Below are 23,620 nucleotides of genomic sequence, written 5' to 3' on the forward strand. Positions count from 1 at the left end.
GGGTATTTGGCAGAGTATATACCCATACTGGCATACCTTTTCCTCAACTTAGTCTAAGAATCTGTAGTTATGCTAAATGAGAATTGCAAACTGAAGTGGCTATTTGCTGTTTACTGAGCCCAAGGAAAGAAACGTCCTCCCCATTTTTTTGACTAGGTAGGTAAGTGGAGTAGAAAATAATTTTGTTTGGTTTTTGGAGGCTTGGAGGTGAAGACTTGTTCTGCTTGTTCATTTCTTACAGTGCAGTTTCAGGTAGTGTAAGGTCAAGTCTCTAAACAAAAGAATATGAGGGCTGTGGAATCCTGTGATTGACTCCATCCCAAGAACAGAGACAGAAGTCTCTGGGCAAGAAGGCTTCAGTACAAGGAGAACAGGTGTTGGAGTAACCAAAGTGGAGTAAATAAAAGTTTGTTACAAATTCATCTTTTTGGGGACACCTTACTGAGCCTAATATACCTTATTTAGGCAAGACCCAGAAAACAAGAGACAAGTGGCTCAAAATTCCAGGTGGCCTTTCATTTTCAAAAGAGCAGGAGAACCTAGAGGCTAGAGTTTTCACACAGCTGCAGCAGACTCTTCAATCTGTCTGGGAACACATGGGGCCAGAGATGCTGTAGAGGGTGAGGAAGAGTTTTATGTTTGTAGAGGTTTATCTACAGCTGGGGGCAAACAGCTCCATCTGTCTCTGGGTTTGGAACGGAGTAAATAGCTGGTGAGAGTTTCAGAATGAAGACAGGCTGTGTACTTTTAATTAATTTGGGAAATAAATCTTCCTCTGGAATAGGAGTACAGAGTAGCTAAGGGAAAGCAAAATAATGGTGTAGGAGCGTGCTGCAGTCTTCGCACTTGACTGATAGTTTTTTCTGTTTCAGCTGTGCAGCACAGACAGGTGAGTAATGTCTTGTGCTTGTTGAGAGGGATAGGAAGGAATCAGCTGACAGAGAGACAGCCAAGACAGAGATTTTAGAGAGAATTGCTGAATAGACTTAATGAGAAGAAACAGGGGACAATGGGAGGTGAGGGAGGGTGATGTTGGAGCATGGTACGAGGCTGCTGTGAGAGGCAATTTGCACAGAGCTCAGCCATGTGCTATCTCATCTGACACAGGCAACTGAGGTGCTGAAATGTGCTCTCAGAGGCAAGGCACGAGCAAATCTAGTGGGGGAAATGTCTCATTGCCACTTGTCTCAGAAGTGTCACCCTGGATGGGAGAGGCATCTGTCTCCCAGAAGCCACCAAATGGTGACATAAAAATTTACTTACTCAAATCATTTCAAAAGGACTGCCCTCCTCTGTTTTCAGTTTCCTTAAGCCACAGAAGGGAGTGAATGCATGACACATAAGTCGAACAGAAAAAAACGGTGTGCCCTAATAATTTGCATTGGATTTCCAGGTAAATCCTACTTAGATGTAGCCAAACTTAAAATCAGTGGCCAAGACATGTGCAAACATTTTTTACTTGTTAGCATACCTATTAGCAGAATCTTGCTGTTCTGTATGATCCCTGAAAAGTGGTCTTCTTACCTGTGTCAGTCCTAGATTTGCAACATTTTATGCATGAGTATATGTGCATGTATCTATCATAATGCACATGTATACTATCAAGTTACATCAAACTTGAGAAAATTTGCTCATATTTTGCCAGGAATTGTATGATAAATCCAGGAGTAAATTTTTGAGTCTCCATTCAGTGTGGTGAGAACATGATTTTGTTTAAAATACCCTTTATGCTTTGGATGTCACTGCTGACCCAATTGTTTTCCTTCCTTTTTTTTTTTTTTTCTCTTTTTAGTGCCTGTCCCCAGACAGATATGTGTGTATGTATATGTATTTGTGGAAGCATAGAGCATAGCCACACAAATGTGTATATTTACCCAGGGAAGGGGCAGATATGGATTATGGATTGACAGTTCTGGCTATGAGCTTCAGACTCATGAAAGAAACAATCCTTCTGCTACCTTCCAGTGTTCAATTAACAATCAAGCCCCAGACATAGGAGCAGCTGCAGGAGTGAGAAAAGTAGAGTTTGCAAGTGCAAACTTGCATTGATATAAGCTAAGCTTTAGTTTTCAGTTTGAATGCTTTAATGGAGAAAGTGGTAAAAGGCACAGATAAATGTGCATAGCCAGGAGAACACATCTCTAAAGCACTTTTTAAGCAGAGATACCCAATGAGCCAACAGTAATGATGTGTTTCTGGTCAGGGCCTCTGCAACACTGACTGTATCTCCAGGAGTGTGCTCTCTTTTGCTTCATCTGGGGCAGAAAGCAGCAGGTTCAGCACATCCTTTGCTGTGACAAACTCTTCTATGGAAGGCAAGAAAGATTCCAGATTTTTAAAGCAAGGATCTGTTGAAGGTCTTGAACAAGGATGAGTGACTTGAGCTCCTTGTTCTGTCACAAGTGGGTGATGTTTATCATTCACTTTATCTCTCTGCCCTAAGTTCCAACTGCAAGAAAAGGTCTCATCATACTGTATTTATGGGCTTTTTTCCTACTCTTTTCTATTGAAAGCTCTTTCTATATCATCTTGGTTTTCTCAAGTGGGAGTGGTATCAGCCTGATTTGGTGATGGGTTTTTCCCCCTCCCCAGAGCTCTGCCATACCTACTGTCATCAAGAAAGCAGTCACAGATTTTTTTACTTAGCTTTGGTGTGGTTTTTTTTGGCTTTTTTTTTTGGTGATAGATAGTCTTTTATAAGGACCTATTAACTGATTTACTTTACTAACATGCTTGGGCAAACTGGGTCTTAATAGTCTTCTAAATCCATCAGTTCTCTTGGATTTGAAGCAATATTTGAGAGACGAAAGACTCCTGAGGATGAAATCTTGTCCCCTTTGACTTGAATGGAGTTAATATTCATCCCATATTATTTTATTAATTCTTTAATAATATTTATTTCTGTGCAAGACCTTCAGAATTGGAGTGATCATTCTTCTTTTCTCAGCCCCAAATTCAGAATATAACAATTCAGCTACATAAAAAATGGATTTTGAAAAATGAGTTCCTTTCCTTTGGCAGTCAAGCTTTAGTAAATAATAAACATTATGGTAGACAATCCTTATCACAATGGTAAAGGATTACTGTGTTTGTACTTAATGCTTTAAAAAATTAGAACACCTTAATCTTTTAAAAACAATTTGGGTTTGGAAAAACAAATTACATTGAAGCTGACAAGATGCTTGCCAAGTTCCAGGAGATGCAATTTACAGCATCTGAGATATTAAACCTTGAATGCCTGAGTTCCTAATAGAAACAGAGCCTCAGTTATTAACACCTTCATCACTGCTGCAGTCTATAACTCATAAAGTGCAGATTTTTGTGTCTTCCTCATAAAACCCAGGAGGCTGCTGCTGTATTTCTGTACTGTCTCAGTGGTACAAGATAAGAAGTGAATTCCTGGCTTGCATGCTTCTGTCTGCTGCAAAGAGAGGCCATAAATACATAAATGTGTATTCTGTAATCACTTTCTTAAACTGATCATGCTCCTGAAACGAAACTGTGTGTTTTGGGCTGCTACTACCATTGTGAGGTGAATATAGAATCTCCACATAAGACTTAGAAGAAACCTTTTTATTCTTGACCAGAATATATTTTTGATAATACTTGTATCCATATATCTTTCTGCTAGCATGGCCATGTGAGTTCAGCAGGTGGGATGCTTTCTTTTTATCTTCTTGGGGTCCTTAATATAGTACTTGAAATACAGGAAGCATACTGTGTTATGATTATGCTACTCAACTGTCCAAACTTAAACTCTACTCTCAACCTATCAGTGACTTCAGGAGTCTCTCCTTGTTAGTATGCATCTTTTCTTACTCTATTGATGACATTCCATCTGTTATAAATCTATATCCATCTATACCTATCTATCCAGCTATATTTATATATATATCTTAAGGTCTGGTTGTTCATGGGTGTACAGATTGCTACACCACAGATAAAGAACCTGTAATAATACCCCTGGTGTTTTTCAGATGAAATCGATGAAGTTTCAAATAATAGACTTTTCTTTGTTATCTTGAGTGCATGACCTCTTTTTTGGTAGTAGTGGATTTCAGCATAATTATATTATCTGGCTTCAGAAATCATAGCTTTTAAAATGCTCCCTAAGTACTTGTGTATTTATCATGCTTTCTAGTTTTCTATCGTAGTTAATTCCTTTGATAGTATTTGTCAGATTCATTGCTGATAATATTAAATAAGCAACTAAAGCTCTCAGGTTCCAAATGATTACCTGCTGAGTAAATTGGATAGGTGAAAACTTCAAAATCTAAGGATGGCATAGGAAATTTGTAATTTCTTAAGGTCTCTGTTGTGAAGCTAGGAACCTTGACTGTGCTTAGCTTCATTTCACTAATGTTTGCACATTTTTACTAGATTTATTATTATTATTATTATTATTATTATTATTATTATTATTATTATTATTATTATTATTATTATGCTCTGACTTCAAGAATATAAGTTTTATTAAATGCACACCACCCTGCAGGACTTTTTAATAGGTAAGGATTATCCTTCTATGTTCAGCTTTGACTGTAGGGCTGCTATCCCAAGACATCTTTCTTTATTCCCCTCACACAGATTCCACAATATCCCTGTTTATTTTTTCTTGTCTATTATCTTACTAGGCAAGTATCATTCCATTTCTGAATAAAATATCACCACACCTGTATTCTTCTTATTGCTGTTTTTACATCTTGCACTGCCCTTTTTGGAAATGACTGTTAGTATATCCTCATTAAAACATTTTATAGCCTTACAAATTAAAAGTGGTTTTAAAGACTGCAAGCCCTGTGTGCTTTTTAATATTTAATTTTCTTCTATTAGTTTCAGACTTAGTCCCTCAAACCCAACACTGAAGCAATATCTAAAAGAATCAGCTAAGAAATGTTCACTTAATGAAAATACTTTTCAGTTGTTGCATTTGCTGACCATTTCTTTCTGTCACAATTCTTATCTGCCTGTTCCTCTTCATTAGCTGCATCCTGCTTCAATTTGCACTGTACATCTGTCTCACCTATATATAACTCTTACTTTATCCAGAAGTAACTTTACAGTGACACCTGACCTAAGTGAAGAAAGACCTTTTTTTCTCTTTCTTTATTATTTCTTTTCTGTCTCAAGGCTGTATTTCTTGTCCTAGCTAGCTGACCTCCTCCCTCTGTGCTTTCTGATGGCAGGCCAGTCAATTTGTCCCTCATGCAATTCAACAGTTCCTGGGATTGTGTGAATCTCCAATCTTCTCAACTTTTATTTTTCCTTCATGTGGTTTGTGGTTACTTCCTACCTCCCCTGTTCTCTTTTCCCTCTTCTTCATTTATGTTTTTTAATCTGTGTGTTGTCCTCACCACCCATAGGTCTCAGCCCTTGGATTTTATCTTCCTCTGTGCTTGCTGAGTTCTTCTAGGTCTCTTTATTTGCTTGTCTGTTTGCTCCCTGCAGCATCTCTGTTTCTCCTTGCAGAGAAGAGTATCAGTCACAGCTGAAGGTACCTGTAATGTGTGGTCAAATGCATGGCCTTGCTCAAAGGCTTGGTGTGCATAAGTAGATTCTGCAAACAGAGAAAAATGACCACAGCACAAACCTTATGAATAGAGCTAATAGGCTTGCTCCTTGTTTCCATCTCCCACAGATTTTCCCTCAAGGAGGATGGATTTCATGCCAAATTCCTTGTTCAGCACTGTTTGTTGTATTGTTGCACAACAGGTTGCTGTCACTTCACCTTCAGAAAAAGAAATTAACACTTCATGGATGCTTCCATACATTAGCCTGAAATTTGAATCCATTTTAATGGGATATGCACTGAAACAATTTTGTGTTTTCTACTCATAACTTGTCACAAACATAATTGTTAAATTAAAACTCTGTACATTCCATAATATTTGGGGTCTGGTGTTCTCCTCTCTAAGCAGATCATTAGAGGTTTAAAACATAGACTGGTAGTCTTCTACATAAATTATCCTGCATAAATGATGTACCATATAGTGGACATTATGTTTTTCTCAGTGAGGTGTAGGCTACCTTAATTAAACTTAACAGAAATTTCCCTTGTGCATCCTTTCACACCTGCATGGATGTAATGATAGAAATCAGTGCTAAGGGTAATATATCACAAGTCAAAACAGCTCATATTTTAAAATTAGAAACTTATTAGTTTCCCTTTTTTCCTCCTCTGGATTTGTAGAGAAACTTGGGCACATGAAAATTCTAACAAAAATCTGTGTTTTGTCTAAATTCTGCCTCAGAAACAACGGGGGAAAAATATCACTACTTAAAATGCTAAAAATTACTTAGTTTCAAGAGCAGAGTCAAGGCATAGTCTGTAATGTATGCAGATGTCCCTTGAGTCAGAAGATAAGCTGTTGCCCCAGACAGTGTGGAAAGGTTCAGTCTCAAAACTCCATTTGTCTAGAACTTTGCAAACACTGTGTGAGCTTGTGTCAGTTAGATGAAGCAGAAATTTTTTCCAATGATGAAATATATATATTTTTTAAATTAGTAACTTTGCTGTATGCTTATGAATAACTATGTGCAAGCCTTTAGGAAAAGTAATTATGTTTTCCAGTCAAATCTGCTCAAGCCCCATTACTGTAATGTATATTTTTAATACCATTCTTGCTGCCAAAGATAAAGCTGATGCAGACTGGCAGTAATGAGATCACCGTGGGGCTTCCAGTGTATCTCTGCAAGCTTTGGGAAAGTATAGGTGCAAAACATCACAGGATTGGACCCAAGTGGTGAATATTTGAACATCTGCTTGAAAGAAAAATCTGCAAACAAAAAGTGAATCTTTTTGTGTCTGCTTCCCGTTGGCATGAGCTGTACATGCACAGCATGCTGGGTGACTGCTGCCTTTGTGTGCCCTTCATAAGCTCAGAAGGCTTTGCATAAAGTCTTTAAGACTGTGGACATGCTGAGGGAGAGGGAGCCCTTCCACACCACCATTGCTGCTGCTCCCCAAGGGTTTCCCTCTTCCTCCAGCATCCTGAGAGTCCTCACTTGGCAAATGCACAGCAGGCCTGTATCCTCAGGCAGTGTAAAGAACAGCAAATATTCATTCCTCTTGGCAGGGCTGGTCAGCAAAAGTCTTGTGGTTTGAGATGGCTAAGGTAATCTTTCAGGTGTTCTTTAATGCTCACACAGCCTGTGGCACTATTTGTGCATGTAAAATACCCTGTGACTGACAAGAAGGTCCTCAGACCTGTAAGGACTTTGCTTTATTTATGTATTTGCTTTGCAATTTAAAGAAGAAGAGTGCTGTAGGCAGGAAAGGCCAGTTTTGAAAGGGATTATATTTCAGGCTGACTATTGCCATCTTTCCTTTAAAACCAGACATGATTTTTAAAAAAAATTTTAAGGGAAGAGATTAAATGTATGTGAAGGGATGAAAACATGGATATTGGACAGGGTAACCTTTGATATTGATATACCTTTCCAAGTTCCTAGAGTTTAAAACCCCATAACCTACATTAAATAACAGCTTTGCGGTGTGGTTGGCAACTTTGTGGTAGAGGCAGTAAATCAGTATTAAACTATAAGTTCCTGAAAATCAATGTGGTCTCTTCAAGCAATAGCTGGTTCTTTCATTTCAAAGTTTGTGGTATGTGACTCTCAGAGCTTCAGCTATCATGCTCTCAGAACAAGGTATGAGCCTTTTGAAGGGGAGAATTAGGAATGTGTAAGTTGTGTTTCTACTATTTGATGTTAGGTGCATGTCAGGTAAGAAGTTTGCATTTTTAATGGAATAGTTACCGTGTGCTGTTTATACCTGCAAAAAGATCAAACTCTGGGAACCTCTGTGCAAACTGTACATAGCAGTGCAAGCTGGAGCTGGAATTTAAGCTGCTGCTCTGAGCAGAGCTAAGAAAGCACAGTGAATGAGACTGATGGTATGCACTGAGAGTGTTGTACCCTGACTGTGGAATGGACCATTACAAGGACCCAGAGCAATCCTTCATGCTGAAAAAGGGGTTTCTTTGCCCGGAGTCTGTGCCTGAAAAACATTTTCAACCTTCAGACCAATGTCCAGTCAATCCCCTGTAGGCATTCCAAACAGAAGATTTTAACTGCTATATTGTTTCAATGGAAATTTCTTCTGTTTTTGGAAAATAGGTGGAGAATTAAATCAAACCCCCCCCCACCAAAAAAACAAACAAACGAAAAAAAAAGAAACAAAAAAACCAAAAACAAAACAAAAAAAACCAAAGCCAACCTCCTCGTGCTGGGAAGCTCTGATGAATTTTGGTTTATTCTTTGGAGCATGACTCAGGTGTACAGTTCTCAGCAAAACATGACAAAATCTTTGTCTCTAAAAAGCAGAGGCTTTTAAATCAAATATAGATGTACAAACATGTTATTTTCAAAAAAAAAAAAAAAGCAATGTCAAACTGAGCAAAATTTAGTTATTCTTTTAAAAGGATTCATTGGGTCTTCAAATTCAACTTGGCATGTGGCTGTGGTAAAATTTTAAGTACCATATTTCTGGGAGGTTTTGTTCCTTAGTTACCATTAGATTCATGTCATTATGGAAATGTTGCTTTCTGACAGCTGTGCAATTATCTGGTGTCACTACTGTGCCATGTAGTTAAATGGTCAGCAGTTACCATGTTTATAAACACTGTGTGACATTTGAGCTTTGAAGAGTACATTCTTACTAAATGCTTTTGGAAGAGTTCCATGTGCAGTATTTTCATGCATTGTTCAGTGGAATGTGCACTAAATGGAATGGCAGCGGAGATTGACTGTAATAAGCATTACGTATGAAATGGGAATCAGATTAAACAGAAATCCCAGCGCATTACAGCGAAATGATTAAGGCTAAAACGATAGGCAGTGCCACATATATTACAGCAGTTACTGAAGAACAGTACAGCTGTGTAGCTTGAGGAAGCTTAGCAGTCTTCTCACAATCTTCCTATAGTTTTCTTCATCTCCAGTATTTCTCTTGATTAATATTTACCTTTTATGTAGGTTTCCTTCAGTGCATTTTTTTTCAATCAACTATGACCTAAGTAACGGGCAACTAGTGCAGTGCAAATTTTAAATTGTACATTGTGGTTTGTTATCAAATTATATTGATAAACACAAAATGTCAGGTACACCTTCAAACTAGCACTCATCAACTCCAGGGGTCTGTGCTAAAAGCGGGTGAAGGTTTGGGTCAAATTTACTCCTTTTTGTATGATATCCCTTTTTAGCAACCAAAAATGGAATTCAGTTGTGAATGCTATTTGGGAGTTTGTTCAGGGATGTATTTTTTTTCCTCTTTTTTCTTTTTTTTTTTTTCCTTCTTTCTTCCCACCCTTCTCTTTTACTTATCTTCCCCGTCCCATTAGGCTGAGTTGTTTATCTTGTGAAGGAACTGAGACAGAGGTCAAGACAGGACCATCGCATATCGTTTGGAGAGAACAGAAATGAAATATTCCAGAGTTTATGGGGAGCAGGAACCCTGGAGAGCTGACTCAGACTAATGAGAGTATAGAGATCTCCATGACCGATTTGGCCTCTCTTTTGTGGGAGTTTCAGGCTGAACATGCCAGGTTTATAGGCTTGTATTAATGGAGGAGCCTGGAATGGTTAAAAAGCCACCAGATCTCGTGATAACCTCTCAGTTATTACTTGAGCTTCATCAGGACCATGGAGGGAAGAACAGCTCTTCTCAGAAATGCAATTCTGCAGAAGTGTCAGGCTTTATGTTTTCATGTAACAGTGCATAACTTGAAAAAAGGTCCCTGCTGAGAGAGGGCCATTAGTAATGTGTTTATACAGTGTAGACCAAGAATGAAGTCATACACATAGAAAAATATAAAAAAATGTGAATGCTAAAAGCATGCTATGCTTGTGGTTCATTAATGGCTTGTAGGAAGCTCCTATGTACCAGGAACTGGTACAGAACTGGCAGCTTCTGGTGGAAGTGTGGTGGAATTCCATCATTGACACAAGGTGTGGTGATCAGGGAAACACAGGTGAGCCGGTGCTTTGGAAAAAACATGTACATACACAGTTCTGGGAATAAGTTCAGAAAGAAGGAAGACGATGGAATTTCTGGCAACACTTTTTTAATGAAAGTTCAAATTGTTGGAAAATGAGGTTCAGTTAGAAAGGGACAGTTTCAGTGAATTTTCTATCTGCAAAAATACGTCATGGAAACTCTTTAAATTCCCATATTACTGCTTAGAGAAGAAAAAAAATCATATTTCACTTTCAAATTATATATAGAAGTTTTATTTAGCCTGTATTAAATAATAAAAATAAACCTACAGGCTTGATCCAGTTTACTGCAACTGAGCTTTTATCTTCAAGATTCTTAGTCTGAATTATCCTAGTTTTATAGAGTTTTATCTAGAGTTGGGATGTTGTACTGGAAATTTTTGTTTTAACTTCTGTTCTAATGCTACCATTAGCAATTAATCTTTAGAAATAGTATCAGTTTGGAGTGCTCTTTAGTGTGCTATAAAAATTATAATATTTATATAAATAATTTATTTATTGTGGCTAGTAACACTTACTTTATTTTTAATCTAATAATGCTCCTCTGGAGATACTGAGCCAAGAGGTATTTATTTAAAATACAGAGGAAAGAAGGTTCTAGGGAAGTATAAAAATCTCAGTCACTGGTACAGAGGAACTGTTTTTCTGTGAAGTGCTATTACCTATGCAAGTCACACCTGGACAAGGACTGCACTATTTTAATTGAAGAGATTTCTAAATATAATTTTTGTATCTAGAGGATATAGAATGAACCCATCTGTTCTACCAAAATTGACTTTTTCATATCTGCTATCTTAACTTATTTGTATCCAAGACATACACAAAGCTTCTCAGATAAACAGGTGCACTTTGATATTGTCCAATTAATTACTGTCAGTTGTATTGCAGTGGAAACTTGGTCTGTAGCTCTTCTTTGGGATCAAAACTAGTTTTCTGATTCTTAGGATGTTTTCCTGGCCATTTAAATCAAGAACAAAGCTATTTTTCAAAATCCAAATCTATCTCCTGCAATGAAACCTGGCAGCTGGTCCTAAGTTTCACTCAGGTTACAAAATGATATACCGAAGATAGTGACTTTTTTTTTTCTCCTTTACTGCAGTTTTACTACAGCAGATTTCAAATGGTTCTAAAATTTTTTTCTTATTCTTGATGGATGGGAGAAAAAAAACACAGTAGGCAAATAATTTCTCCAAAGACGTGAAGGGAAATTAAAAAAAAAAAAAAAGCTCCTTTTGGAAGCAAACTTACTTGGGACAAGAGCTGGAAACAATTTTCTTTTGAAACCTATGCAGAGGCAAATTTAAATTGAGCAGGTAATGAATTTATGAAAGATTTGCAAAGAGCTGAAATTTAGACATGACTACTTCCCCAAGCCCTCCTTTGCTCACACCTTCTTCATGAATAATAATTAAAAATAAGTTTAAAAAAGCAAAGGATGAGTTTATCTGTCATTGTCATGCTGTTCTCTAGGAAGAACTCAGCTGTTCTGCAGGCTGTTTGCTCAGATACTCCATGGCCAGCAGTTCTGTGCCTGCGTTTTGCTCTCAGTGCTGGGGGAGCTATTTGGTGCAGGAGCTCTGGGTGGGAGCCTGAGACCAGAGGCCCTGAACTGACCACCCTTGGCATGACAAGGGGCCCAGGGGCTTGTGGCCTGGCCAGCTGAGGGACACTGAGGGATGTGGCAGAAGCTCATGACCCCCAGACTGCCTCTTGTTTACACTGTGAGGGGATAAAACTCAGGGGTTCCTTCATTTGTGCTCTCCTGAGATGCACAAGCTCAAGCTGTTGTTATATTGCTTTTGTACCAAGATGAAATGATTTAAAGGTTTGGGATGTCTGAGACACTACTGTGTGTCCTGGGATTGAGCCAGTAAGGAAACCTGGTCTGTGTGAGTGCGGGGGTGCAGGTGTGAAGGGGCATCTGTCCCTCAGCTGCTCACTCCGGTGCTGCGAGTGTGACAGCCACAGGGCTCCTGGATGCTCGGACAGGGAAGTTTCCTTCACACAGGCACCCTGGGGCTGGCCATCATCTGTCTGCATGGCAGGGCCCTGCAGTGGGGGCCTTGCAGTGGGAATGCAGCTGTGGAGGAGGAGGAGCTATGTCACAGAGACTGAGGCCCGGAGCTGTGGTTGAGGGGCGATGGGAGACACGGAGCACTCTCTGCAATGCAGGTGCATCTGCTCCCTGATGACAGCTGTAATTAGTCATGGCTTCGTGCCCTGCTTTCAGCTGGGATAGAGTTAATTTTTCTTCCTAGTTCCTGTTCAGTGCTGTGTTTTGTATTCACTGTGAGAGCAACACTGCTAACACCCTGATGTTGTAGTTGCTAAGGGGCTCTCACTCCAAATCAAGGACTTTTCAGTTCCCTTGTTCTGCCTGTGAGGAGGTGCATGAAGAGCCAGGAGGGAGCATGGCCAGGACATGGACCCAAAGTAGCCAAAGGCACATTGCACAGCATAGAGCATCGTATATAAACTGTGGAGAGTTGGCTGGGAGCACTGGTGGCTGCTCAGGAAAGGGCTGGGCATTGGTCAGCAGGTGGGCAGCAGCTGTATTGTGTATCATTGTCATTCTGGGGCTTATTTTTCTCTGCCTTTTTGTTCTGTCCTTTTTCATTACAGTTATTTTTCAAGGATTCTACTCCCTATTCCACTGGGAGAGGTGAGGGAGGTGAGCAAGTTGCTGCATGGTACTTAGTTGCTGGTTGGGGTTAAACCGTTGCAATTTGCAAGAGATTTGGTTTTGAGTCCTTCCAGTGTCTCTTAGGACACAGCTTTAAAATTATTTTCTGTGAACTCTCCCCACTTTGCCCTCTGCTTTGTTTTTTCATTGTGGAAAGCTATGATGCTCTTTATCCTCACCATTAAGTTACAGGATGTGCAAGTAATAACTTTTGCTACTTTGGTATCCCTCCTAGCAAAACAGTCTGGTGGTTCTTTTATATCATGGATTTCAGGGTGGCAACCTTTGTTTCCAAAAATTGAGACACAACAGGAACATCTGTGTTTGCCATCTGCAAGACATTTCCTTCTAGGATCCCAGGGCTGGTTACGGGGCTTCCAGACATTCCTACTGCTTGTTCCCCTGGGTGCTCAGGGAGGAGATAACAGGTTTGTAACTGAAACGCTGCTGTGTGTAATTCTGAACTCTTCAGTACATCCTGCTGTCACTGGAACTCAGCCTGCCCAGGTCTGTTTGAACTCCCAGCATCTCCTCTCAGTTGTGTCCGGCCACTCATCCCTGCATCCCTTTTTTATGCAGCCTGCTTTTTGCTGTTAACAGCAAGGTGCTGACCCTGGCAAAGCAGCCAGGTATTGTGGAAAAGAGCCTTCCCTATTACTGGCCAGCCATTATATGCTTGGAAAGGTTTACAGTTTTAGATTTCTTGAGAAGGTCAAGAAAGGATTGTTTCTGTTTCTTTTTTTTTCTGCTCTGTGGAATTATTTCTGAACACAGCAGTATTTACTGCTTACTTTCCTAACTTTTAATCCTGCAACTGCCATTAGATAAAATAATGAACTAAGTTACTTTTTCATAAAGGCGATGTAAATATTTGTTTTCCACTGTATTCCAACAAAAAAAGTCATAGATTATTTGCAGTAAATGATTTTAAGTTATATATTTAAAAGTAAACAAAACTACATATGTGAAACTATCTTTGGATTATTTTTCATGAAAGTTCTTACTCTTTTATCAGTGTTACTATGAGATCTGAAATCTTAATGCTTGTATTTTGGTTTTCAGTTTCTTCCTTTTTCATTTCAATTGCAAATGCTTACTACTGAGAAATTAAAATTTCCTGCATTCACTGCTCCCCTTCCCATCTTGCAGGTCTGGCCTGAATCTGATAGTATTGTTTATATGTTGTCACTTGTAGTGGTCCACTGAGTGAATTACAATTCTCTTGTTTGGGTTCGGCATTTTACATTTGGCTCTTGAAAGAGAGCTGGGGAGGAAGAAGGGCACAGTCTCAAATAAACATCTTTTTTTTTCCAAGTTTTTAGAATTTACTTGCTACTGTGAGGTAAAACAAATGAAAGATGGATGGTCTTTAATTTCCATTGTGCTGTTTATCTCAAAAGTAAATTTTCTATTTGTTAGAAGTATTTTGAAGCATTAGTCCCAAGTGTCACGTAGACCCCATCTACATAGAAAGTATAAAAAGAACTAGGACATTTTACACCTATATTAATCATTTTTCCATACAAAACTACAGCATACTTTAACCTGTAAATCCTTCCCCAATAGATGGCAATACTTTTACTCAGGCACAGTGATCTCACAAATTCATAGCCAACTTTCTTTATATAGAGTACATTTATCAAGTAGGATGGAATAGGTCCTTCAAGGATGTTTCATAGACTATTTGTTTTCTTTTGAATGGACGGACACAAGCTCAAGCAATTGGCAAGATCCTGAACAGCTCGAATAATTAAAAATGGGTGACCATAATTTCCCAAGTATCTTTTTCCTCTTTAAAGTAAAAAACCTCACTAAGTTATGAACATTAAATTCTTTCTTACTTTGAGAATTCCTTATGATAACACAGGTTTCCAGGACCTTGCTTTTCACACTGCTTAACTTTCATGAGCCTCTGGCAATAGACTGGTGATATCAGAAAGTTGAAACCTAAGAGCTGTTTTTCAATAGGGTTTTTTAAAAGATTTTTTTTGGATTGCAAGTCTGTAAATATGGTACAAAATGCAGGAAGTTTGAGCTCCCTCCCAGCACGTTTTCATTCTGAGTAGCAGTTCAGGCTATGTGTTGCAGTTCTGAACAGAAGATATTTAGAGCCATTTAGACTTGACTACCTACGGTGATGTTTCTAAATACATTTCAAGCTATTAGAATGCAGAGCCATTGGCTCTGTAGGAGGAGCGCTGAGTGGTCTGGCACTCTGATGACTAAAGATAAACTCTTTAACAGCCTAAATTTAGGCACCTCATTTTAAAAACTTTGGCCCAGATATGTGAACCCAGAAGAATGAGATACGATAATTCATTTCAAATTTCCTGGCTCTTGCGTCTCCCCAGACTGAGCATTTATTCATACAAATTGCTCACTGTTGCAGATGAATCACTAAATGTAGCCAGTGCAATAACTCTGCACCTGAGCATTATTTAATTCTGCTTTGCTAATGCTAGCAGCACTTTGCTCTTTCTCTGTATGTTACAGCACCTGGCTACTTTGGCTTTGTCTGGATATATTTGGGAGGTGAATAGGGAGAAAATGTACACATTTTTGCCCTCCTGTTCATCCCTGCTATCTTTCCTAAGAGCTGCTGCTCCTCAGGTGGTCAGCCTAATGTTCCTCCCAGCTTAAAAGAAATGCAAGGGAGGCATTTACCAAGGGGATAATGCTCTTCAGGCTGAAGAGAATTACTGTAGTCTGTTTGTGTTGATTTTCCTCTTTTGATGAGTTTGCAGTTTCTCTTGGGATTTTTGTCTCTTTAAAGGAGTGTTACAGCTTGGGAACATGAGAAATAGATAGTGGTATGTATGTTGCCCACAATTTTCTCTTGTTGTGTGGGCTTCACAAATGAGCAAAATTTTAAAACACAGTTCCTTAGGCAAGTAATTGATACCTTTTTTAAGGACACGGTGTAAGCTAAGATTAATGTTAAAGATGCTGGTGTTGGCTCCTTAGTGAAGCTTTACTTCATATTTTTGAAGGAATCAGATATCCCTTAGCCTATATTAAGGATGGATCTCTTGTCATTCCACTGCAGCCTTAGAAGTCGTGGGCGTTTATTCTAAGCCAGTCATCTGTAGTCAGTGTCGTAAGAGAAGGTGATTCATCCCATCTGACACTAAATATCTGAGAGGCTTATTATGCAAATGTGTTCTGAAGAGGAAGGTGGTTGATGATGTTTCTGCTCAGCCCAGTGCTACAGTCTACAGAGCCTCTGAGTACCACCGCAGTCTTTTTTGACATGCTGTGGAAATTATCCAGGTTAAAAACCAGTAACTGGAAGTATTTTGTTCATTTGTATTTGTTTGCATTTTTTTTTTCTTTAAACTGGGCTCATTTCAGTGATTCATAGGGCCATTTATAACAGAGAGATAAGAATATCTGTTCAATAAATGGGGTCATACTGGTCCAGAAAAAAGAAGCGGTTGAAGGCAGGAACATTCAAAATGTTGACAGATGAACTGTCTCCTGAAATACATGTGTGCACTGTTTTAATAGGAGAGATGCACACACTGCAGTAATTGTTTAACCATGTATTAAGCAGGACATTAACAATATCACTGGCAGTGTAGTTACATCTCTCCATGCTTGCTATCACTTTATTAGACTATTAAATGTCTTGAAGTGAGCTTATCTATGTCGAACAAGGGGACACTTAGGAACTTTTATGTTTATTGTGAGATCCTTCAACTGAGGTTCTCTCTCAGTACTAGTAGTGCAGTCTTCTCCAGTTTTAGCTTCCCAGTGGGTTACTTATGTATGGATAAATATGCAAACTGCTGAGATGGGATGTTTCTTTATAATATGTAGTGATTATCCAAATTCATACCAGGAAGACAGTAACATAACCATGCAAATCATAACTTTGTCTTGAGCCTTATGTAAATATGAGGAGAGGATGAACTCTCATATAAATGTGTGAACTTCACTTGAGCATCTCACTGTTGTGTTTTTAATTACCTAGGTTAGTTAACAGATAAAGTATCAGAGGTGTAATGAGCCAGAGACAATATATTTTGGGAGGCATATTGAGAAGAAACCCAGCTGAGTAGGATGCATTAGATATATCAAGGAGAAGTTAAATCTCCTGAACTGCATGTTCTGTGCAGTTATTCATCACAGTATCCCTTGTGCTGATGTACCACCCTGCCCCAGTGTGCTTTTGTGGTACATGGACACAGTCAGGGTGCTTTGGTTTAGGAGCTGAAGTCAGAGAAAGGTGGCTGCCACCAATTAGTTACTGTTCCATGAAGCAGCAGAGGAAGAGATGAAAAGAACTATACTGAAACAATGCCAGTAGCAATGAAAACAATAAAAATGAGCTTTATAGTACATTTTTTATATAAGTTCTTTCTGGACTATACTTTCCATGTTTTATTTATTTTTATTATTATGTTTCTTTTTATTTTTGTAGGCTGTGGAAACCAACCTTGCATCAAAGGATAGTCACTGGGTCTATGTAAATGAGGTAAGAAAGTCAAAAGAGAAAACACAGCTTGCTACATTCCCTCATCACCATCTTTTGTTTCATATGTTTTGACACACCAAACTGAGCATACCTGTAGCATTTTTGCTTTCTGAATAGCACAAGGTTCAAACTCTGTGGTATCATTGCTTGTCTGTTGAATTGGCATAGGTTGAACACCAGAGGTCAAGATAAAGCTTCCAATATACCTCAGAGGAGCTGGGAGACTTGCTTTTACCTTCCTGCTTACATTATTTGATTAGCTATTTAGGAAGCAGAGAATATCTCAAAAGAAATCTCAAACACAGGCATCTCTCTGGCAGAAGCTCACCCTGCACTGCTGTGAAAGCCTGCACACAGATGGCAGGAGAGGAAAGAGCCCTTGCGAGCTCAGTCCATTCAAATCTGTATTGACATGGCACACAGGCTTTCTCTAGTGCAGAACTGTGTTGGAGTATTGGCCAACATCCAGAATAACTTAAATTCAAAGTGTAATGTTTCTCTCTGCAGCAAAGGGGATCCTATCCTGCTACAATGATTATTTATTTTACCTTAGTGCCATGATGCTCTAAAGGGAATCTGTTCAGATTCTTATTTCAAAGGCAATGAAATTTTGTACCATATATAGTAACTTATAATTCACTGATAAATGGCAGTATTTTATAAATTCCTTGTTTTAATAATGATTTATTTAAAGATAGCAAAATATATAATTTAAAAAGAACAGTGTTCACTGTCTTATTTTTATATTATAAATGCATAGCCTTTAATTTAATAGCCAATTCCTTTGTTAATTTCTTCCTCCTTTCTTTGCACCTAGCTAATAATTTGGGATAGGAAACTTTTAATAGTAACTATAAATTGTATTGTATGGCATTAGACAGGCTCTGTAATTAAATAGGGGTTAGGGACAGCGCGTGAATTCCCTGCTTGTAAAGGCTTTATAAATTCTTTCTAGTCCTTTTTATATTTAAGTACCTCATGGTTTGTCAGCTGCTGTAATGACCCACTACAAAACATCAGCAAGATGCCCAGAGAGCCAGTGTTTATATTCACATAAAGATAATACAGTGCATATTTCCCTAAACATTTATAGAGAGGGAGTGTTTGTGAATTTTTTACTGCTTCTATTATTGTTCAGATGTTAACATTCACTTCATGAAGCCTGAATCTGTAACATCATGATAAAAGCCTTCAGCACTCATGCACTAATGTGTGCACACTCGTACACACACAAACAAATCACACAGGGTGTCAGTTCTGCTTCTCTTTTGGAAACTTTTGGTTTTTTTTATCCTTTGTGGCTAAAGACTGGGTAGGGAAGCTATGAGAGCAGCATGTCAAATTAGAGTATAAATTTCTAGTGAAAAATATCAGTGCACATAATTTATAAATATCTCAAAATTCAATTCAGTCCAAACAGACAATTAGAGAAGCTTTTCAGACTCACAAAACTTTGGAGAAGTCTTTGCAGGCAAAAGGAAGAGGAAATGTCATGGCTGTCCTTTCTTTAACAGAAGTGTTGGAGTTTGTGTGTGTGCTTAAAGCTACTGTCAGAAGGTGCATTCAGCATCTCCATGGATGCATCTATAGAAATTATAGAGGTTCCTTAGGGTTTGCTTCTTATTTAAGTGTACATCCCCCCATGTAGCAAGAGGACAGACTGATTAAGCTTTCCTTGTTCACGTTTCCAATTAGTGTTAGTGGGAACTGCATGAATATTTGATGGAAAAAAATGATGCTGATTCTTACTGTGATTTGCAGAATGGAATTAACTTTTAATTCCGAGCAGTCAAATCAGCTCTTTCTGATGTGTTTCCATGAGAGTAGAAGTCCATTATGCAAATGGACCCAAACCTTAGCCAGTCCTTACAGAGTGCTCTGTCTCTCACCTCTCATCAAGCCAATGAGACCTGAAACTTGGACTTACCTTGCTATAGGAAGCATGACTATATAGCATAGTATGATTTCAATAAGAGATTTTATTATCTTCTTACTTTAATTAGATCTACTTTATCTACTTTACTCTCTCTGCACTGACAATCTGATAAAAATTCCTTTTTTTTTTTTTTTTCCACTTGTGTGCCTTTCCTTGTGGTAGAATAGGAGTTAAGTTTTAGAGGTGGAACAAATTTTATCCCTTAAATTTTGTTAGATAAGAAAGACCACCAAGCTTTGGATGAGCTAACTTTAAATCTATATGGCTGGTAATTACACAGCAAATGAACACACAGCTGTACTGATAAAATCCTATTTGCTAGTTTTCAATAACCCAGGTCTGTGCTGAAATATCTGTTCAGTTTGCATGTCATTGTTGGTGAGAAAGGACTTGGTCATCTTTAGAAAAAAGCTGGTTAATTGGGAGTTAAATTTATTGTGTGGGGTTGGAAGGCCGAAACATTACCTGGCAGGTTTTCTAGGGTAAGAGAATACACAGGGCTGGGTCATGCTCTCATATGTCCTCTTTGCAGCCAAAGCCATAAAAAACTTACTGCTTAAAAATATCTATTTGTGTGTCCACTTTTCTGGTTTCAAACAGGTTATGTTTCAATATTGCTGTCAAAAGCTGTAAAAAGTAGTGGAGATTAGAAGGGAGAAAAAGAAAAGTATTTCTTACTACCCACCCCCTTTTTCAGTTATATTTCATCATCTGCACTTTTTGTTTTTATTCATCTAGAAATGCTAAGTCATCTCTTGCTTTCATTTAGGTAGTGATTCTACCTCAATTCTGGGTTAAACATGCCAGGTAGCTTTTTGAAAGCAAGAACACTTGTGATTCTTTTATAAATCTCTGTAAAAGCAAACTCTTCCAAATGATGACTACTACATGCTTAGCTTCAGAATAGCCCAGAACACTTCATTATCATTGACTGTGTGGGGAGTTGTCAATGACTTGCAGTTTTGGAAGATCTGTTAGAACATACCTGGTGTTCTGCTTGAACCTTTGCTGTTTATACCTTTGATGCTTGAAGTGATCTACCAGCTTTGATAGACGTGTGCTGCTTCTTCTTTTGGCAAGACTGGCACAGTTACAGATGGCCCTTGCTTTTTGGATGTTTATTTCCTGTTTTTTCCCCTAGTTTTCTTTATTATTTTTATTTTTCTCTTACTTTTCTTTCTCTTTCATGCCTGGCATTAAGCATCTCTTGGCTCCTCATGACATTTTTCATTCTCCCCTCCTCCTTTTCTGCCTTTTCTGATAAAATGCTGTGCCTTGCCCAGGGCATGTGTCTGTGGGAGAGGTACAAGAGAAATACTTGAAACTGAATTTGGATGTTGTTGTACCAGGAGCAGTGCTCCAGGAGCTTGTGTCTGCTTCTTTATTAGCAGCAGCAGTAGGTCTGGGAATATAAAAAGAGTTAGAAACCATATTTCCCTTTTTGTGGGACATATCCTGGTTTTAAAATTGTCTCCATTCGAAGGGTAAAGAAAAGATAAATTATTCTGGAAAACTGGAATATTGAACAAAAATATAATCAAATTAAACACAGTATTTTATTCCCTCATATCAATATATTTAATTCTAATTCTAAGTTTCTAAACATTCACTATTTTTACATGCAAATCAGTACAAAAAGCAATGAACTGCTCTTCGTGCAAGTGGAATGGTACAGAATTTGGCAGATAAATCAAATTAGTTGTTTCACTATTAAGACATCATTTCTTTAATTTTTTTTTAACTTCTTTTTTATTCAGTAGTTTAATCAAAAGCTGTAAGACATGGTCAGGCAAAGCACAAGACTACTCATTGACATAGGACAACGCTTTTTGTGAAGGGCAGGTAGGGATGAAAAAAAGGCAATGTAGTGTTACATGTCAAAAATCATCTGTACCCACTCTGAAGCTGAGGAGAGGTGAGGGACAAACTTTTGCCTGGAAATACGCAGAAGACACTGAGGAAGACTGTATTTGAAAGTGCTTTTTTTTTGACAGAAATGCCCCAAAGACAAGAAATTAAAATAAAGGAAGATTTTAATTTCCTTGGCAGTGGAGAAAATAGGATTGGGATACAGACAGAGCTTCACAAATTTCCCTTGATTGACGTTATCTGTACATGTTTAAAATGCTAAGGCAGCCTTCAGTTCAAATTTCATTATGGCTGAGGAAGAATGGGCTAAGGAAGCCAGAAGATAATTGGTATGAAAGTGATCATGACATGGTAACATGAACTTTTTGGAGAAGAGGGAGAGGTGGGAAAAGGACCATGGGGACAATAGACATCAAAAGATTTTCCAACTTCACAACTTTGGGAAGCTAGTAATGCTTTTGGAAAGATAACACAGTAAGTAAAGGGTGGCTAAAGAACTGTGGGATTCTCTGAAGATGAAGGCATAACAAGGTATCCTTAAGGTGACAGTGGGTTATCTTCACAGAACTTGAAATCAGAGATGAATTCTAAAGAAAAAGTGATTTTAGAAAAGGGCTAGGGAAGAGCATAAAGGAGTAACAAAGTAGGGGATTATAAAATAAGTCTGTGTTGCAAAATGACTCATACCAGCGATCATGAAAAGTAATAAAAAATGTTTATATATAGCAGAAGATAAAGTGAGAGGTGATTACTTGAAAAATAGTGGTTTAATGTTTTTACTTAGTTCCTGATTCTGACTTTATAGAGACTATTAATTATGACCAGACTGTTAAAAATACCTTGTTGTAGTTCCAGTTGTTTTAGATTAATTTGAAGCACTCCACCATGTGAGATTTAATATAGAGAAGTGCTTTTGCTTGTGGCTATAAAATGAGGCATAGGTGGTGAGCATCTTCAGAAGCAGCTTAGAATCCTTGTAGATAAAAGCCAGAATGAGAATCAGTGCTGTTGTGGTCCTGCTGAGTTAGCAAATGTAGTCCTCAGATATGATACCAGAAACATCCATTGTAAGATAAGGGAGGCAATTATTTCGCTCTGTTTGACATCAGCTTGGCTTTGTTGGAACAGTATTGCAAGTTTTGGGCAAAACACTTTAAAACAGAACAAGGCATACAGAACAATGTTGAAAATGTAGAGGAAAGCACTTAGTGTGATAAAAGCTTGGTAAAAAATAGCCTATGTGTAAAGGCTGAAAAACTTGGGTACAAACAAAACAAGAATATGATCACATCTTCAATCTGGAAATATAAGGGAAGTACAATTTAATCTTCTGCAGTGGAAATTAGATCTAGAATTGGAAAATGGTTTATGATCCAAGTATGAGAGTGTACAGGAACAACTTCCTAGGTTACCTTCTCCCATCCCATCATCTGTCTCTTTTCACACCTGGTTCTGCTCTTGTTTTTTATTCTTCATTTTCCAGCATCCTACTCACATTATATAAGTCGGCTAAATAATTTCAGTGTCAGTATGGAAAGACAAATACAACAGTGTTTTGAATGCCACTGGGTATTTTCTGATCTGCACCCTCTGCTCTAGGTCTGTCCATATATTTTTTTTCAATGTGGTTATGACAGTGACAGTTTATGCAAAGAGTCACTGCATGTACTTCTTACTGAACCATTTATTCAGTACTTTGGTGGTAAACATGAATGTATGGGATCTGTGACTCATGGTTGATTTCCAGCCATCACGGAGCTCCATCCTTCTCTGTCTAGTGAATAAGCTGGAATGACTGTGTTTGATTAGATTCTGTCAGCCAAATCCACCCTTGGGGCCACCTCAGTGATTTGACTTAGCCAGGGATGAACTGAGCATCGTGTTTCCTGGTATCAGTCATTTGTAATGGAGGATTATGTTGTAATTGTGTCTGGTTAGAAGAATGGATAGATTCTTCTATTGAATAGAAGAATGCCTAGTAATGAATTACTTGTACTTTTAACGTTTTAAAAATAGATTTAACTGTAAGGTGTAAAAAGTCTGAAAGCTAAAGATCAGAGCTCCCTCTTGACTATAGTTTTCATTTGTTGCTTTTACATTACATTGATTTTCATTGATTCAGATCAATCCACATCAGAGGAGATACAAAGGAGCATTTGTCATTAACACAAAATAACTTCTTTTTTGGTTTTAGAATCACCACATTCTGTGCCATATGGACTAACAAATGCTGAAATTCAGTATTCACTTCTAACAGTATTCACTTCTAAGTTCTCAAACTGCGACCATGGCAATAAGAGGGGAGAACTAGCAGAAATTTCATTATGTTAGTTTTTTACTGTCTAAAAGATCAGATAGTCTCTGGAAAGGAATGAACTATGGGGTAAAGAAGTCCTTGTAGGTTAAGTGCCAACACCCTGTGGGTATTTCCCATGGCACAACGGTTTAAGAAGTGAGGAGGTGTTCACAGAGACTGCTCAGTGGGTGACTGAATTTCTGTATTCCTGTGTTTCAACATACAGTTTAATGCTCTGCAGAGTAACTTGAATCTATGGTTGAAAATGGGCTCATTTCTTTATATCTTAGAAAAAGTTGTGCTGTTATTTGTCCCATTTAAAAGCAAATAAACAAAAATCATCAGCTTACACCCAACATTGTG

At 38.2% G+C, this 23,620-nt stretch overlaps 1 protein-coding gene across 5 annotated transcripts in view; it reads left to right on the forward strand.

Annotated features, from left to right (window-relative positions):
• Nucleotides 1-23,620, forward strand: part of GRID1 (glutamate ionotropic receptor delta type subunit 1) — a 484,393-nt gene that overhangs the window by 352,416 nt on the left and 108,357 nt on the right. For all 5 annotated transcript variants that reach the window (XM_053983939.1, XM_053983935.1, XM_053983936.1 and 2 more), the window contains exon 5: nt 17,103-17,156. In XM_053983939.1, the coding sequence (XP_053839914.1) occupies nt 17,103-17,156 (54 nt within the window). The remainder of the gene's footprint in view (nt 1-17,102; nt 17,157-23,620) is intronic.

This window comes from Vidua macroura, chromosome 8 (genome assembly GCF_024509145.1).
Source record: "Vidua macroura isolate BioBank_ID:100142 chromosome 8, ASM2450914v1, whole genome shotgun sequence".
Lineage (NCBI taxonomy): Eukaryota > Metazoa > Chordata > Aves > Passeriformes > Viduidae > Vidua > Vidua macroura.